Source organism: Pecten maximus, chromosome 16 (assembly GCF_902652985.1).
Source record: "Pecten maximus chromosome 16, xPecMax1.1, whole genome shotgun sequence".
Taxonomy (NCBI): Eukaryota; Metazoa; Mollusca; class Bivalvia; order Pectinida; family Pectinidae; genus Pecten; species Pecten maximus.
The window spans coordinates 3,022,406-3,041,790 of record NC_047030.1 but is presented as its reverse complement, the minus strand read 5'-3'; the positions used below and the strand labels follow the sequence as shown (position 1 = coordinate 3,041,790).

Sequence of the window (19,385 nt, the reverse complement as noted above, 5' to 3'; positions counted from 1 at the left end):
TTATGATCAGTGCAGGCTACCTGTTGCAAAAAAAATTCCAAATGCAAAATATTGTGAAAATTGAAAAGATAAAAATCAGTTATAATAATTATAATACCTGTTTAAATAGTAAATTCTATGGATACTGAAAGGTATACAAAAACCTTATCATTTAATTTTATTTGCAATGGCATGCAACATTTGTATGAAAGAACCAGGAAGATCAGGGTAAATCTGAGTACTCCAATAGGAATCGAACCCGGGTCCCCGGTGTGATAACCTCCTGAGCTGAAGAAGCATGCTCCATCAGATTAATGACAGAATCTGTATCCAACACTCTGCAAACCACACTGACCCATTCCTTATACTGTTTCTATAAATAGTCAGTTTTGGTTTCATGGATTTGTTGTTGTGATTTTATTTTTGACACAGTGTCCAGGAGGGTGTGTGTTTCCACTTGTTTACCAGTCTCCAACAGGAATCACTAATCGACTACCAACTACCGGAGATTCTACGCACTCCTCTGGAGGAACTATGTCTACAAATAAAGGTACAGCTGTCACACTACACAAGATTCCTTACATCACATGACCTGTCACATGACCCAACACTGTCACATGACCTGTCACATGATCCAACTCCCTCACATGATCCAACTCCCTCATATGACCCAACACTGTCACATAACACACCACTGTCACATGACCTGTCAGATGATCCAACTCCCTCACATGATCTAACACTATCACATGACCCATCACATAACCCACAACTATCACATGACCAAACACTGTCACATGACCAGTCACATAACCCAACACTATCACATGACCAAACACTGTCACATAATCCGACACTCACATGACCAGTCACATAACCCACCACATGACTCAACACCTCACATGATTGATGAGATATATCAGCTGGCTGTGGTTGTAGAACTCGTTGATGAGATATATCAGCTGGCTGTGGGTGTAGAACTCGTTGATGAGATATATCAGCTGGCTGTGGTTGTAGAACTCGTTGATGAGATATATCAGCTGGCTGTGGTTGTAGAACTCGTTGATGAGATATATCAGCTGGCTGTGGGTGTAGAACTCGTTGATGAGATATTTCAGCTGGCTGTGGTTGTAGAACTCGTTGATGAGATATATCAGCTGGCTGTGGTTGTAAAACTCGTTGATGAGATATATCAGCTGGCTGTGGTTGTAGAACTCATTGATGAGATATATCAGCTGGCTGTGGTTGTAGAACTCGTTGATGAGATATATCAGCTGGCTGTGGGTGTAGAACTCGTTGATGAGATATATCAGCTGGCTGTGGGTGTAGAACTCGTTGATGAGATATATCAGCTGGCTGTGGTTGTAGAACTCATTGATGAGATATATCAGCTGGCTGTGGTTGTAGAACTCGTTGATGAGATATATCAGCTGGCTGTGGGTGTAGAACTCGTTGATGAGATATATCAGCTGGCTGTGGTTGTAGAACTCGTTGATGAGATATATCAGCTGGCTGTGGTTGTAGAACTCGTTGTTGAGATATATCAGCTGGCTGTGGTTGTAGAACTCGTTGTTGAGATATATCAGCTGGCTGTGGTTGTAGAACTCGTTGATGAGATATATCAGCTGGCTGTGGTTGTAGAACTCGTTGAGATATATCAGCTGGCTGTGGGTGTAGAACTCGTTGATGAGATATATCAGCTGGCTGTGGGTGTAGAACTCGTTGATGAGATATATCAGCTGGCTGTTGGTGTGGACTCGTTAGATATATCAGCTGGCTGTGGTTGTAGAACTCGTTGATGAGATATATCAGCTGTCTGTGGGTGTAGAACTCGTTGATGAGATATATCAGCTAGCTGTGGTTGAGAACTCGTTGTTGAGATATATCAGCTGGCTGTGGTTGTAGAACTCGTTGTTGAGATATATCAGCTGGCTGTGGGTGTAGAACTCGTTGATGAGATATATCAGCTGTCTATGGGTGTAGAACTCGTTGATGAGATATATCAGCTAGCTGTGGTTGTAGAACTCGTTGATGAGATATATCAGCTGTCTGTGGGTGTAGAACTCGTTGATGAGATATATCAGCTGGCTGTGGGTGTAGAACTCGTTGATGAGATATATCAGCTGGCTGTTGGTGTAGAACTCGTTGATGAGATATATCAGCTGGCTGTGGGTGTAGAACTCGTTGATGAGATATATCAGCTAGCTGTGGTTGTAGAACTCGTTGATGAGATATATCAGCTGGCTGTGGTTGTAGAACTCAATGGTGATATATCATTGTAGTGTAAACCTCATAGATGTCAGCATTTTATAGAACTGCTATTAATACAACTCCGTAAATAAAATTTTGAGTTGGATGTAGTTTAACTGTCGTTCTTACTTAACATGGTAAACATTTATCAATACCATGATTAGCTTTGTTCTTCTGTAGCTTTTAAAACTTGGAATGGTGGAGCCATTTATCAACAAAGCCATGCAGCAACCGTCCCCGAAGGCTGTCCACTCCGCTCTGACAACACTACAAGACCTGGTAGGTACCAACGAAATTCTTGCTTTCTAGTGTTTTCTAGAGATGCTCCATTTTCATTCACAACCCAGACAACAGTCTGTGCAATTAATACTATCATGAAAATACTTATATTGGGAACAAAACAGTTTATTGATAAAAAGTAAGCTGTTTTCACATCTCTTATTAAACTTGTGAAAGGTATAATTATTTCACCACTCTTACACAAGGGAGGTAAAAGTTTCATGTCTGACTTACACAAGGGATGTAAAAGTGTCATGTCTGACTTACACAAGGGAGGTAAAAGTGTCATGTCTGACTTACACAAGGGAGGTAAAAGTGTCATGTCTGACTTACACAAGGGAGGTAAAAGTGTCATGTCTGACTTACACAAGGGAGGTAAAAGTGTCATGTCTGACTTACACAAGGGAGGTAAAAGTGTCATGTCTGACTTACACAAGGGAGGTAAAAGTGTTAGGTCTGACTTACACAAGGGAGGTAAAAGTGTCATGTCTGACTTACACAAGGGAGGTAAAAGTGTTAGGTCTGACTTACACAAGGGAGGTAAAAGTGTCATGTCTGACTTACACAAGGGAGGTAAAAGTGTTAGGTCTGACTTACACAAGGGAGGTAAAAGTGTCATGTCTGACTTACACAAGGGAGGTAAAAGTGTTAGGTCTGACTTACACAAGGGAGGTAAAAGTGTCATGTCTGACTTACACAAGGGAGGTAAAAGTGTCATGTCTGACTTACACAAGGGAGGTAAAAGTGTTAGGTCTGACTTACACAAGGGAGGTAAAAGTGTCATGTCTGACTTACACAGAAACTTGAGATAGCTCCGTTAACTTGGAAAATTGTTTAATTAAGCGTCACGATATGGGAAGGGATGAAGACAGATAATGAAATATCCAGACTTATAAATAGCCTTTAGGAAATATCAGATTAAGTTTAATTGAAGTATAATTAGTTTACATTTACTGTAGATTTTATATCCGCCATGTTTTCCTACACAGAAAGCTCTGGATGAGGATGAGAATCTTCTCCCTCTTGGCCATCACCTTGCACGGTTGCCTGTTGACCCCAAGTCTGGCAAGATGATTCTGTTTGGAGCCATGTTTGGCTGTCTGGATCCGATCTGCACTATTGCTGCAAGTTTGAGCTTCAAGAATGCCTTTGTTGTTCCCTTGGTAAATACGCAATATATAGATTTTGATTGTTATCATGTGATCAAGAGGAAGATGGGAAAAATGGAAAAGTAGAGAAAGGTCAAATCTTTCATAGGATAAATAAACAAAAGTAGAGAAAAGATCAATCTATCATAGGATAGATAAAGATGATTCAATGGTAGGCACCAAGATGTCTTGATTGTAACTTCAAAATGTTCTTACTTGATAAAATTATCTGAAACCCATGGTTGTCATTAAAGGAATAGAGATGAGAAATGTCATTTTACCAGGAAAGTAACTCAATAAGGCTTACATAACCTATGTGGGAAAGTGATTTGACACTCTCCCTTAATACCTTAAATCTGTTGTACTTGATAAAGGTGTTGAACGGTTTGATATTTAAACTGTTCTGTATAGAAAACAGGGAGAGGAATATAAAATTGACATGATCAATTACGAGGTTGACAAATTTTATATGGAGGCTGTTCTGAATTCTAGGGAAAGGAAGCTGAAGTCGACCAGGTGAAGTCCAGATTGTCTGAAGAAAGTCAAAGTGATCACATCATGCTCGTTAATGCTTTCAAGGTAAAAATTAAATGTTAGATTGAAGTCTGATTGGCTTTCAGTCATTAATTGTATGATAATGGGGGGGGGGGGGGGGGGGGGGGGAATAGAGATGTCCCTGCACATCAACAAATCATCATAATGATATGTTAGTTGTATTTTCCCTACCAATAACATAACTGTGCAGGGCTTTTTTGAAGGGTTTTTGGGACCATTAATAGGCCCCATTCCCAATTGAAATAATTTAATATAGAAGCCAAATTCCTAAAATTTGGAGTTTAATCCTGAAATTTTTTTCCCAGTTCACCAATTTTCTTCCCAAAATGAGACTAAAAGGCCCCATCCCAAACCAATGAGAAGTAAGGAAGAAGAAATATTGTTGTGATTAAGTAAACAATAGTAATCCTATGTTATAGATGTCCCCAAGTGGCTTTCATGTCATGTTGACATCATTCTATTTCACTGATATAAGAGTTTTGTCATCTCCCTTTTCACTCGGAGTTGTATTACAATAGGGCTGGGAAAGAGCCAAGCAGAGAGGAACAGCTCCACATTATTGCTTTGAGAACTTCTTGTCTTCAAGTGTGCTAAAGGTAAGTCTTTAATCAGGATCAATTGTCTTCAAGTGTGCTAAAGGTAAGTCTTTAATCAGGATCAATTGTCTTCAAGTGTGCTAAAGGTAAGTCTTTAATCAGGATCAATTGTCTTCAAGTGTGCTAAAGGTAAGTCTTTAATTAGGATCTATTGTCTTCAAGTGTGCTAAAGGTAAGTCTTTAATCAGGATCTATTGTCTTCAAGTGTGCTAAAGGTAAGTCTTTAATCAGGATCCATTGTCTTCAAGTGTGCTAAAGGTAAGTCTTTAATCAGGATCTATTGTCTTCAAGTGTGCTAAAGGTAAGTCTTTAATCAGGATCCATTGTCTTCAAGTGTGCTAAAGGTAAGTCTTTAATCAGGATCTATTGTCTTCAAGTGTGCTAAAGGTAAGTCTTTAATTAGGATCTATTGTCTTCAAGTGTGCTAAAGGTAAGTCTTTAATCAGGATCTATTGTCTTCAGGTGTGCTAAAGGTAAGTCTTTAATCAGGATCTATTGTCTTCAGGTGTGCTAAAGGTAAGTCTTTAATCAGGATCTATTGTCTTCAGGTGTGCTAAAGGTAAGTCTTTAATCAGGATCTATTGTCTTCAGGTGTGCTAAAGGTAAGTCTTTTATCTGGATCTATTTTAGTCCCCTTCTGGTAAAACCAGAGGGTCAAAGTTTTCTACGTTTTACCCATTCGAATTTCTCCTGGCGTAAGAGTATGAAAACTATTATTGCAGTATGTGCACCACTTTGACTAAAATAGACACAAAATTGAAACATGATCATTTTTTGTAAACATGATTTACAAACCATTGCATGAATTGACATCAACTTGTTAATAATTGGTGTAAAAATGAAGTAAATCAGAGATGGGGCCAAAAATGGCCCCTAATGCACCTTCTCCTTTATACTGTTACAGTAAATTAAATAGGATGATCTTTGTCGTGTTGGATATCCATCATACAAACCAACCATATTAATCTAGCTACTGTCATTATTGCGGCTAAATCAGGTACTTTTACACACATCAATGTTTAATTCAATGATTTGGCTTTGTGTTTCTTAATTGTGACTGTTAACATATTAGTTAATTTGGCACACTCAAATTTTATTGCATAATTATACCCCCCGCAACAAAGTTAGTCTGTCTGTAGACACAATGATGTACCGGCTACTCTTCCTAAACTACTGAGGGAATTTCAACGAAACTTTATGGCAATAACACTTATACATTGTAGATGTGCGAAATCTATATCATGTTGTAATTTTGTGGTTACCATGGTAACCAGGTCACTATACTTCGTTTTTTGGGTGAGGGGAATTTTGTCTAGTCAACTCCTTATAAACTTGTGAACTTCTTCAAGTCAAACTACACAGGAGTGGTAGGGACCATGGGTAAATGTGCATGCATGATATTTCTCTACAGAATTTTTGGTTTCCATGTTTACCAGGTTTCAATACCCATATTCTTGTGGAAAACTTTGTCAAGACAACTCGGACAACTCCTATATAGCTATCAACCAATTTCATTTGAAATACACAGGAATGTTAGGGACTCAAAATGTGTACATATGCATGCAGGTTTTTTCCCCATAAATTTATGTTGCCGTGGTAACCCGTTCACTAAAAACAGATTTTTGTTGGAAAATCTTCACCAGAGGGGCCATGGAGGGGCAGGGGGTATACGTTGGCCCTGTGGACGACAGTTCTAGTTAAAAAAGATTTGAGCGATGATGAATGGGCACTGCCCCAATGTCTGCCATTCAGAACAATGTACAGAAAATATAATGAACACTAGGATAATTTAGCAGAATGGGTCAAGCGCAAAAATTGCTAATGAAAAGTAAGATTACTGCTAGAATGTGTAGGTATACATTGTTAAAGTGTTTGTAATGCTGCATTAAACCTGGCTCTCACTCCCATCAGTATAAACTCATTATCTCATTTACTGTGGTTTTCCTATATGACCTTGATTTAGAGGTTTTCGTATGTGACCTTGATTTAGAGGTTTTCGTATGTGACCTTGACTTAGAGGTTTTCGTATGTGACCTTGACTTAGAGGTTTTCGTATGTGACCTTGATTTAGAGGTTTTCGTATGTGACCTTGATTTAGAGGTTTTCGTATGTGACCTTGACTTAGAGGTTTTCGTATGTGACCTTGACTTAGAGGTTTTCGTATGTGACCTTGATTTAGAGGTTTTCGTATGTGACCTTGACTTAGAGGTTTTCGTATGTGACCTTGACTTAGAGGTTTTCGTATGTGACCATGATTTAGAGGTTTTCGTATGTGACCTTGACTTAGAGGTGAGATCTATTATAATATTAGATACTTATATCTGCTGACATAACCTCAAATGTAATTTTTGTTTTATCAAGCAACTAGCTGAAATGAAAGGACAGTTCGCTAAATTGTTACATGATCGCAAGTTTGTTAAAACATGGAGTCCATCTGATCCATCAGTGAACATCAATTCCGGTGAGTATCATGTTTAAATTGCCAAACTGGTTAGTGTAATGTCTTAAAATCTGAAAAATAAGCTGTTCTCAAAAACCAATCATCGATTCCTTTCAAGTAAAAAGTGAGGCTCTGATTATACATAACAAACATATATACATATATCATTGATGTGACATATAACTTAGCAACACAAATGACGAAGGAAGACAACTTTTTGACTCGTGCCCTGACCAGGCCTCGAACTCACGATCTACGGCACCCAATCGCCTAGCCAGAAATACCCGCAGCTTATACCGCTGCGCCACATCGGCGTTCTTAAAAAGAACGTTTCAATGGTGCAGTGATGGTCGGCCTGATACCCTGACATGATCATTGTGGAAGTCGTCTATTAGATGATATGAATACCTGGATCGCAATGTATTTGTACATATATTATATATATTTCTCTCGGTACAACTACGACAGGAAATTCAAATCTATATCTTCAGATCACCAATCATTGATGTGACATATATACATAGATATATATATATCATTGATGTGGGGAGTGTATAAATCACTTTAATTAAAACATTTTGGTCTCAAAGTTAAGCCATTAAATTCTTACTACTATCAAATATAACCTACATCCCTAACTGCTTCTCCGAGTCAGAAACTGTGCAGCTACCTCAGGTTTTTTCCTGAATTGGAGAAAATATCTGGAATATCTTTCAATACTTTATGTTCCTGTCAAGTACTGTAAACTTGGAAATACGGGACGGGAACTTTTTATTAAATACATAAAGGCCATTTGACTGGAAAATTTCCCCCATGCATTTTGTTTTGTGATGTATATGATATTTATGGAACATGTGCAAAAGTAAAAATGTACTTCACTCACGGAAATAACCCCACACAATTTTTTGCCTATCAAGATCGCGAAATTAAACTGCAGCAGAAATAACTACATTTTCATTGTTACCCTTCATTGTTATCCTGATACAAGGAATTTCTTGTTAACAGTGTTTTTTTGTTTTTATTTTCAGATAATGAAAACTTGGTAAAAGCGATAATCTGTGCTGGATTGTACCCAAATGTGGCCAAGCTAGCATCGGCACGCAAACCAAAGTTAGTCTGACTTTTTTCATCGCGAATCTGTCCTACAACTGCAAGGCAACAATTTAAATAACTGAATTGTAAACATGTAGAGGGCCTTTATCATTAGTATTAAAATCTTGGATGGCTCTGAATTTTAAACGAAATTGGACACTATAATATTTTAATAAAATTAAGGATAATTCTCAAATTTTAGTTTAGTTTCAATTGGGAATCATAGCCTTCTCCTCTCCTTATGTATCACACTACATGTATAAATTTTTACAGACATTACAAGCCTGTGAAGCTTCACCTTAAAGGCAAGGAGTTTGTTTACCTACACCCATCATCTGTAAACAAAAGGAGCCAAGGGACAAACTCCTCTTGGTTCATCTATCATAAGAAGATGAAAACTGAGCAAGTGAGTTTAGATTTGTGTTGTTTTAATGTTCTAAGATCCACAGAATATGAAATTTAGTTAGTTCCTGGTGTACCGTCTAAATTAATCCACCTGTTGATAGGTTTCATCTCACTGACATCTAGTCCATGTTGTATGTGGTCTTTTCATGTCCAGACTCCATGTCTTATGTGCACTTTTTGTGTCCATGCCAGATGTATGTCCATGTCAGATGTAGTCTTTTCATGTCCATGTCTTATGTGATGTGGTCTTTTCATATCCATGTCTTATGTGGTCTCTTAGTGTCCACATCTTTAATATGTGGTCTACAAATGTCCATATCTTATGTGAAGTCCCCGCATTTACGCCTTATGTGGTATCATTCTGTCCATATCTTATGTGGTCACCCTTTGTTTATGTGGTCTTCCTGCGTTTACGCCTTATGTGGTATCGTTCTGTCCATATCTTATGTGGTCCTCTTGTGTCCAGGTGTTACCAGGTATGTGGTCCCTCCATATCCATGACTTGGATGCCATTATTAGATTTGACTTTTGTTTCAATGTTTATACATATTAATTAATTTGGTAATTTTTGGTTTTCCCAGGTTTATCTGTACGATACCAGTGTAGTGTCTCCCTACTCTCTCCTTATGTTCGGTGGGGAGATAGCAACATCAGAAGAAATCGTGGTATGTAATACAGACATTACTTTAAGGAACTTTTACTACAATATTACTTTAAGGAACTTTTACTATTGTAGCATGTCTGTAAATTTGTAAAGCATTCTCACATTTTCTTTTTGTTTATATATTTGACGGTCCATAAATTTGTGACATGTATCCAGTATTGAGATTCAGAAAGGTATCAGATTTCATTGATATTGCCTTTGATGTTCAAAGATATACTGTGGATTCTATTTCGATTGAATGATCTTGATTTGTTGAATGAAATTTTGAAGTACCTGCTGTTGGAGTTTGAAGAGGTATACTTCAAGTAGCAGGCGAGTAATTAAGGAACATTGGGTCTCTTGTTAGTACACTTACAATTATAATGCAATAATTTCTGTTGACATTACTGATGAAACAAATGTCAATATCCTTACCTACAGGATGATGAAGTCAGGCCAAAGGTTACTGTTGACGACTGGATATTGTTTTGGACCAGCTTTTCAACAGCTCAGATGGTTAAGGTGAGGTTATTAAGGTTGACATCTGAATATTATAATCTTGTTGACAGCCAACTGGGCCCAGTTGTTCAAAAGGTGATTAGGCTAATCACATTTTAACATCATTTTTCAAATCCTGATATGATAATTTTTGGTAGAACTAGCTCGACAAAACTTAATGAAATTCTGTAATTCTTAATTCTCTTCCAACTGGCATAATTTAACGATGATATACTTATGGGTTTTGCAACAAATGAGAAATGAAATGTTCACTAATCAAATGATTAAGCTAATCACCTTTTGAACAACTGGGCCCAGATCATTAAGTACAGGTATTACTTTGTATAGGCAGTCTTAGTATTGCCTCAAAAGACGACAGAAAAAGACCAATTTTCATCGTTCTTTTTAGGGCATAAAATTTCAGACACGACTAACAAAGTCACTGTGAAATGTCTATTTAGGTCATCTGAGGGGTGAAAATTATCTATGGCTACCGAGTTTTGTCCGAAGTTGTTTCCATCTGTAAACTTTTCATAATTCAAATTATTTAAACTTATTTCAGTCAGAAACACTTGGATTTGAACAAGTCATATCAAATGAATTTTGTTTCCTGCGGTTAACTGGTTTAGGAATGAGAACAGGATATAAATATAAATATATATCTTGAGTTTTCATTTCATGAGTTACCAAAGGTAATGAAACAAGTCTTAGAAGATTTTATTTTAAGTCTTGGAAAGCAAAAATTAGAACTTCCGAGATCAGTTTCATGATTCTACTGTAAAATAAAAATAAATTTTATGATAGTTTTTATCATATAACTAAAAAAAACATTCAGTTACATTTTGACAGGTTTTATAATCAAAATGTGGAGGACAAATCCAATGGAGGCATCCATTTTGCTTCACCATTTTGAATTCATGACGTAATGATATTGTCCATATGATGTCACAATTGCTTTCCGACTGGCACAGCTAATAAAAGCTACTGCAGAGTACATAATAATACACTAGTGACATGTAAAAATATTAAAAGGGAAAACAAGCATCTGGGTATACATGTCCCCCTACCGGCCCCCGCTAAAAATAGTAACAGAGCACTGTACAACTGACATAATGATCGTTATAATTCATGATTTCTTTTTTAGGACCTTCGACTTCAACTAGACAGAATATTGGAAGAAAAGATCAAACATCCAGGACCAACAAACTGGTCCAAAAGTAGCAGAGAGGGGGCCATCATGTCTGCCATTACAGAACTCCTTACCACAGAAGAACTTGTCAATTATAGGGACGAGAAAAACCAACAACAGCGACATGAACAGTACCAGGGATATAGAAGCTGATGTTACTGTGTTGGTAGATATAGGATACATGACTCACATTGTGTTGGTAGATATAGGATACATGACTCACATTGTGTTGGTAGATATAGGATACATGATTCACATTGTGTTCAGAGCCCAGCATCAAGATAAATTGTGGACGTAGAAATACTTCTTGTGTCGTCATTGTGAAGACCCAGAAAGGATGACAACAATTAAAATTCCATGACAAACTGAACCGTTAGTTTTTCTGGAGTCTCATTTAGTGTGACAAGGCCAGTTTTTCTGGAGTCTCATTTAGTGTGACAATGTCAGTTTTTCTGGAGTCTCATTTAGTGTGACAATGCCAGTTTTTCTGGAGTCTCATTAGTGTGACAATGCCAGTTTTTCTGGAGTCTCATTTAGTGTGACAATGCCAGTTTTTCTGGAGTCTCATTAGTGTGACAATGCCAGTTTTTCTGGAGTCTCATTAGTGTGACAATGCCAGTTTTTCTGGAGTCTCATTTAGTGTGACAATACCAGTTTTTCTGGAGTCTCGTTAGTGTGACAATGCCAGTTTTTCTGGAGTCTCATTAGTGTGACAATACCAGTTTTTCTGGAGTCTCATTAGTGTGACAATGCCAAGACTACAACAGATATTGTCTCTACACGTTTTCATTTGGTTCTAGTGTTTGTCAGTATTGACTTGACATTGTCTTCAAATCAAGAAACAAAATGGTCACATCACGTCTGTAACTGGACCGTTACGTCCTGTTAGAAAAGTTAGGTGTCATATGCCTGATCACTTGGGTTATGCAGTAACTTCAGTTTTCCTCAAAGTTGACCCCTCAGGCGCTTCCAACCGGGCCAACAAGCTTGATTAATATAAGTTGATATAACTTAATTCGTAATTGTTGTAAAATAAATAAAGTTTACAGAAATATACATACGTACTTATCCTCTATGCAGCATGCTTCATTATGTACAGATAATCCAACACCCCACTGATGTAGTGTTGAGTGGTCAGATAATCCAACACCCCACTAATGTAGTGTTGAGTTGTCAGTGAATACAACACCCCACTTATGTAGTGTTGAGTGGTCAGAGAACCCAACATCCCACTGATGTAGTGTTGAGTGGTCAGAGAACCCAACATCCCACTGACCACTGATGTAGTGTTGAGTGGTCAGAGAATCCAACACCCCACTGATGTAGTGTTGAATGGTCAGAGAATCCAACACTCCACTGATGTAGGGTTGAGTTGTCAGTGAATCCAACACCCCACTGATGTAGTGTTGAGTGTTCAGAGAATACAACACCCCACTGACCACTGATGTAGTGTTGAGTGGTCAGAGAATCCAACACCCCACTGATGTAGTGTTGAGTGGTCAGATAATCCAACACCCCACTAATGTAGTGTTGAGTTGTCAGTGAATACAACACCCCACTTATGTAGTGTTGAGTGGTCAGAGAATCCAACACCCCACTGACCACTGATGTAGTGTTGAGTGGTCAGAGAATCCAACACCCCACTGATGTAGTGTTGAATGGTCAGAGAATCCAACACCCCACTGATGTAGTGTTGAGTGGTCAGAGAATACAACACCCCACTGACCACTGATGTAGTGTTGAGTGGTCAGAGAATCCAACACCCCACTGATGTAGTGTTGAGTGGTCAGATAATCCAACACCCCACTAATGTAGTGTTGAGTTGTCAGTGAATACAACACCCTATTGATGTAATGTTGAGTTGTCAGAGAACCCAACATCCCACTGACCACTGATGTAGTGTTGAGTGGTCAGAGAATCCAACACCCCACTGATGTAGTGTTGAGTGGTCAGAGAATCCAACACTCCACTGACCACTGATGTAGTGTTGAGTGGTCAGAGAATCCAACACCCCACTGACCACTGATGTAGTGTTGAGTGGTCAGAGAATCCAACACCCCACTGACCACTGATGTAGTGTTGAGTGGTCAGAGAATCCAACATCCCACTGATGTAATGTTGAGTGGTCGGAGAATCCAACACCTCACTGATGTAGTGTTGAGTGGTCAGAGAATCTAACACCCCACTGATGTAGTGTTGAGTTGTCAGTGAATACAACACCCCAGTGATGTAGTGTTGAGTTGTCAGAGAATCCAACACCCCACTGACCACTGATGTAGTGTTGAATGGTCAGAGAATCCAACACCCCACTGATGTAGTGTTGAGTGGTCAGAGAACCCAACACCATATTGATGTAGTGTTGAATGGTCAGTGAATACAACACCCCACTTATGTAGTGTTGAGTGGTCAGAGAATCCAACACCCCACTGATGTAGTGTTGAGTGGTCAGTGAATACAACATCCCACTGATGTAGTGTTGAATGATCAGTGAATACAACACCCCACTGATGTAGTGTTAAGTGGTCAGAGAATCCAACACCCCACTGACCACTGATGTAGTGTTGAGTGGTCAGAGAATACAACACCCCACTGATGTAGTGTTAAGTGGTCAGAGAACCCAACACCCCACTGATGTAGGGTTGAGTGGTCAGAGAATCCAACACCCCACTGACCACTGATGTAGTGTTGAGTGGTCAGATAATCCAACACCCCACTGATGTAGTGTTGAGTGGTCAGAGAATCCAACACCCCACTGATGTAGTGTTGAGTGGTCAGAGAACCCAACACCCCACTGATGTAGTGTTGAGTGGTCAGAGAACCCAACACCCCACTGACCACTGATGTAGTGTTGAGTGGTCAGATAATCCAACACCCCACTGATGTAGTGTTGAATGGTCAGAGAATCCAACACCCCACTGATGTAGTGTTGAGTGGTCAGAGAACCCAACACCATATTGATGTAGTGTTGAATGGTCAGAGAATACAACACCCCACTGATGTAGTGTTAAGTGGTCAGAGAATCCAACACCCCACTGACCACTGATGTAGTGTTGAATGGTCAGTGAATCCAACACCCCACTGATGTAGTGTTGAATGGTCAGTGAATACAACACCCCACTGATGTAGTGTTGAGTGGTCAGAGAATCCAACACTCCACTGACCACTGATGTAGTGTTGAATGGTCAGTGAATACAACACCCCACTTATGTAGTGTTGAATGGTCAGAGAATCCAACACCCCACTGATGTAGTGTTGAGTGGTCGAAGAATCCAACATCGGTTTTGAGGCTTAAAACAACAATCACTAGGTGTTTCAAAAGCAGCAGATGCTGTGTCGAGGGAAAACCTCACAGGGTTAAAATAAAACATAAACTCGTACTAGTTTTTAATTTTTTTTTATTACAGGAAGACTTACAAGAAACAGCTGATAATGGATGTTCTAAAATAACAAATGAGAAAGTCAGCTACTGAAGTTGTCTCCCCTGTCACAGTGCTAGAGTCTTAAGTACCATCAGGTTTCGGTGGGGAATTTGTCTTTATTCAAAACATACTTTTTGATTTTGATTTTTTTTTTTTAATTGATTTAATTGGTCTTTTATGCTGCAATTAGCTGATTTTCATATCATTGCAGCGATTGTAAACCACACAATTTCGATTAAAATTGATTGACCCAAGTACAAACAGTTATTTCAAAATTTTATGTAGAAGCTGGTAAGATCTGATATTGTAATAAATGTTTGCCAATATTTGTGTGACACTGAGAAATACTTCTGATTTTAGCCTTAACCTATAATAACTGAACTCAACTTTGTCTGGAGGAAGATAACCTTTGACCTGATCATGTCCTTTCTGCCTGTGATGGTCTCTTCACCATGTTACCAGTAAATAAAATTAAAGCTAGTACATAACCCATGGGACAACAAATAGCAGAAATCTTGGATGTCATATTGGAGTTGTTTCCCTTAATTCTAAGGTACCTTCCTCCATTTGAACCAGTAAGTTTGGACAAAACATTGACAACACTGCAAGGTCTTGTTCCAAATCAACTGGGAAATTTATTAAGTCTCCTAATGAGTGGATAAACACTACTTATATAAAAAGAAATCGATTTTTTTCTGATCAGTATATGCCTCATCATCTTAAGCCATCAAAAAATAGAATATTTTTAATTAAATTATTTCTAAATTTTGGTCTTAATCAGAACATCATACCAGACCTAGGGCAGAAACAAATGCTGCTGATTTGTTGAAGTAAAAACTAACTGTTTCACAGTATCTGAATACGTTCCATGGTCAAAATAAGACAGAAATTGAGAAGGAGCTTCTACAGATGATGAGGTATATAGAGCTATCTTTGTAAGTATTAGATGCTATGGTAAGAAGTTTATGATAAATGAAAATTCTCGCTCACGGAGACAAGATCTTACAGTTATACATTATAATGTGGCATGTTTCATTCAGGAGCAGAAGGAAAAAAAAGGAAAACCTGCAATATATAAAATGTTGATGCTTACAACAGTGATGGATGGTATATACAATGGTTACAACATCCAATCAATGTATATGTACCCTAATGTTGATATCACAAAGGTCAAGGTCAACAAATCACAAAGGTCAAATAAAGGTCACAAGAAATCATACCAACGTGGAGCTTGACTGACCTGCAGGGTTATCTTCAGTGCTTTGATTCCTTTATATAAAACTTTACATTAATAAATTTGGAAATTATGTAAAACTTGGTATTAAATCATTTCGAAAGAAGATAAATATTAAAAAGAAATGTCCAGATTTCATTATAGTAGAAATGTGTTGCACACAAGAATAAAAAAAATATTGTGAAGCAACAAAAGTATAAAATATCATTTGCTAAAAATTTAGTGAACTCTCACAAAGCCGTACCATTACAGGCGTAAATGATGAAATAACAATATAACAGACAAAAACATCTCTAACAGTGATGATGAATCACAAAGAAAACCTCACGTAAAACGGGTTGAGACACCAGTGGAACAGTCATCTGTTTACAGGATATCTCGCTCAGGTCACAGCGACCTACTTAGGTACTTACTGCGTAATACAACAATATAAACACAAGCTCACAACAAAGAATGTTAACAGTTTTATCACAAAATAGTTTTGTCAAACACAAGAAAAAATGAATACAGTGTTACTGTTAAATATCGATGATAATCATTAGTTATGATGGTAGTCAAGGTAACCTTGACAGCAGTAACACAATGTATACAAAAGAGGGTTAATGACACGAGGTCGCCCTTAAAATATGTTAACACAACAATGACTATTGTTCATATACAACTATTGGCGATATGTGCTTTACGAAGTCTGACAATCCCCATCGATCAGCTAACTTATTGTTTTTGGATGTCAAACCAACATTTTCCATTCCATCTCCTCAAACATATATTCATATTGTTCAACATAATAACACATTTAATACAAGTTTAATTAAGACAGTGTTGTAAATGTTATAACGGATATATATGTCTACCTTTTTACATCATACAGTTTTCAAAATTCCTGGAATGTACTGGGTTTTTATTCACTTTTTACATAATTTTCCTATATTTACAAAAAAAATATATATACACCCCTTTATAATTTGAAATAAAATTAGGTGGTTTGAAGTTTTTTAGTCTATACAGGTGTTAGTAGGTTGTCCATAAATAAAAAGAAAATTATCACAACTTCATCATTAATCCTGATAGGATTCATATTAGTTTCAGTAAAACACAACCAGTTTTAAAAGAGCTTGTAGGATGTGAATAAATAATTAAAAAGTTGTATATTCGATAAAACATTGTAAAAGGACAAAAAACAAAACACAATCTGTACACGGGCTACATTACAAATGATGTCAAGCTTACGTCTTAAAATGGGAGTTTTCTCGGGAGAAAACACAACTAATCCTTATAAAGCAAACTTTTCTCTGGAAGAAGCAGTAAAATATCAAACTAGCAGATACTACAGAATTAAACTCGGTGCCAGTCTTTGATAATATAGCACTTTAAAACAAGGAAAAGGAGTTCTAATAAAGAATAGCACTACCCTCCCCTTGGTATCTCACTCCAAAACAACACGGACGTCCAGTCCAGATTTACTAACCATTCATCGATGATCTCTAGGTTTAGCCCATATTTACATGGAATGGATAAGTTTATATATTTATTTATTTTAATAAAGAAAAATAAAGCGTATAAGTTTGTGTTGTAAATTAATTAAAATTTGTGAATATATTTTTTTTATTCAGGATGAAAAATTAAACGGGTAGCGTAGGCGATGTGTGGAATTATTGCAAACTTACACATCCAAAACGATAGGTAACAAATGAAGCAAAATCAATTTTGAAAAATAAAAATGTCAAAACAAAATTACTTTGAACGGAATAAGATATTTTGGATATTGTGAAATAAAAAATTCAATAGCAATACTGAAACAAAGAATATCGTTTTCGTTCCTCATCCCTGAATAACACAAATCCTTGTACTACGCGCCTCGTTGTAACTAATAACCTAAGGTGTACCTAGTGCTTTCTCACGACACCCCATTTAAACTGGCCATAAAGCTAATTAAACTAGAGCGACATTTTTCATTCATAACAAAAGTGTAAACTGCCATTTCCTTTTCTATCCACAGTCATGCCTTTCTTCTGAGACTGTAACACATCATGCCAAAAAGCATGTTCAATATAATAAGTATGGACAGCGATTTCCTCTTGTTTTAACACCTATTTCTCCATAAAAAACATTTTGCAACTTAGAAAATGTGTACAAAATCACTTTGTAAAATATTTTTATCATGGTAGTGTTCACAATGAAAGTTTTGGTACCTGGGTAACTTCGTGTCCCAAAATTGTTTGATAGGTGCAAGTAAACGTCACTGGATGAATTATGCATAAATTTTATGATTTATGCTTCACGACGTTTGTCGTATAAATTAACATTATGCATAAAAACATGTATGCTTTAAATGGTGACAAGTTGTCTCGATTATGTCCGGATAAAAATTACATGTCAATGATTGTTAACATCTACTGCATGGATGTTTCCGATTTCTTTCAGATCGTAGTGAAGGCCACAGCCTCAGAAAGATAACGTTGAATCGTCCCACTCCAGATCTTTGAGCTTCTTTACAACCACTTCCTCATCTTCCTCGTCGGAGCTATCACAATCATCGTGATAACTATCAATATCGTCGTCACTATCCGAATCGTCTCGCAATTTCATAGGAACGTCTTCATATTCAAATACCTAAAAGAAAATGGAAAGCTTATTGATAAGTGTCTGGAGGAATGAAAACGTTGTATATCTCTCAAGTCTTGAAGGATGAAACTTAAGAAGGTCTCTTCTAGGACAAACGTATATATACTTCAAAGTTAATAGACAACAGAACTCGAGAAAAACACTAAATATTTTTCTTCTTTTTTTTCTCTTTACTTTTCTGCTTTCTTCATGTCATGGATATAGTAATTCCAAAATCTTCCTGGTTTACAGCATTACAAACAGTCAACACTGCCTCTGTCTAAAATCTCTCTATTAAATAGGCATTTATATTTTTAGGTGAGAAAAGCAAGAGATAGGAGAAGGGAGTTACAATTGAATTACCTCCCCTATATTATTGAGAGGATAGGTAAGGAAGGACACTGAAAGGTCAGTAAAGGTCACTCCTGTCCAGACCTTATAAGGTCACTCCTGTCCTAACAGCACAAAATACAATTTCAGCATCAATAGTCTATCGGGCAAGTTCATGTACAAAAAGGGTGGGCCTGAATTTGAAACGTAGTCAATGAATTTTAACTGAATTGATTATCAACATAAAATATTGAAAATAAATGGTTAAGGATCACAAGTAAACTCTGACCTGCCAATGAGTAAGTAGTCATAACATTATCTTACCCACAGACTCCGATTTGGTCTGTGGACAACGATTTGACTACTTGCCCACAAACCAAATCTAACAACCTTCGGCCATTGGGGTTTTCTTGCCCTGAAGTGTAAGAAGAATGAAGAAATGTATAGACATTACCTGTTCCCTTACCTCCTTCTGTTCCATCGGGTTGACGGTGATGTTGAGGGCCGAGTTATCCCACTCCATCTCCATCATCTTATCTTCCACCTGTACCACGGTACGTCGGTGTGCTGCCCGGATACGAATCACGCCCAGGATGATCATAAACAGCAGGAATCCCACACACACGACTATGATGGCCACCATTCCAACATCTGAAGGTTACAAAGACGATACAATGTTATAGTCAAATAGTGTACCACCGACAAAATAATAATGAGCATGCTT

At 37.5% G+C, this 19,385-nt stretch overlaps 2 protein-coding genes across 3 annotated transcripts in view; one reads left to right on the top strand and one right to left on the bottom strand.

The window, feature by feature from the left end:
• Positions 1-16,972, top strand: part of LOC117344464 (ATP-dependent DNA/RNA helicase DHX36-like) — a gene marked incomplete in the record, with an annotated part of 50,808 nt that extends 33,836 nt beyond the window's left edge. Inside the window, 11 exon segments of the mRNA XM_033907209.1 lie at positions 412-529; positions 2,410-2,508; positions 3,498-3,671; positions 4,149-4,235; positions 4,730-4,807; positions 7,169-7,268; positions 8,276-8,357; positions 8,613-8,745; positions 9,326-9,409; positions 9,829-9,909; positions 11,030-16,972. Of these exon segments, the coding sequence (XP_033763100.1) occupies positions 412-529; positions 2,410-2,508; positions 3,498-3,671; positions 4,149-4,235; positions 4,730-4,807; positions 7,169-7,268; positions 8,276-8,357; positions 8,613-8,745; positions 9,326-9,409; positions 9,829-9,909; positions 11,030-11,227 (1,234 nt within the window).
• The window catches only part of LOC117344465 (calsyntenin-1-like), a 64,235-nt gene continuing 59,312 nt past the window's right edge, over positions 14,463-19,385 (bottom strand). Inside the window, exons 16-17 of one of the 2 annotated variants that reach the window (XM_033907211.1) lie at positions 19,128-19,312; positions 14,463-18,340 (exon numbers count right to left, since the gene is read on the bottom strand). In XM_033907211.1, the coding sequence (XP_033763102.1) occupies positions 18,173-18,340; positions 19,128-19,312 (353 nt within the window). In that variant the 3' untranslated portion in view covers positions 14,463-18,172. Of the gene's footprint in view, positions 18,341-19,115; positions 19,313-19,385 lie in introns of both variants that reach the window. The other variant, XM_033907210.1, reaches the window with a different exon arrangement.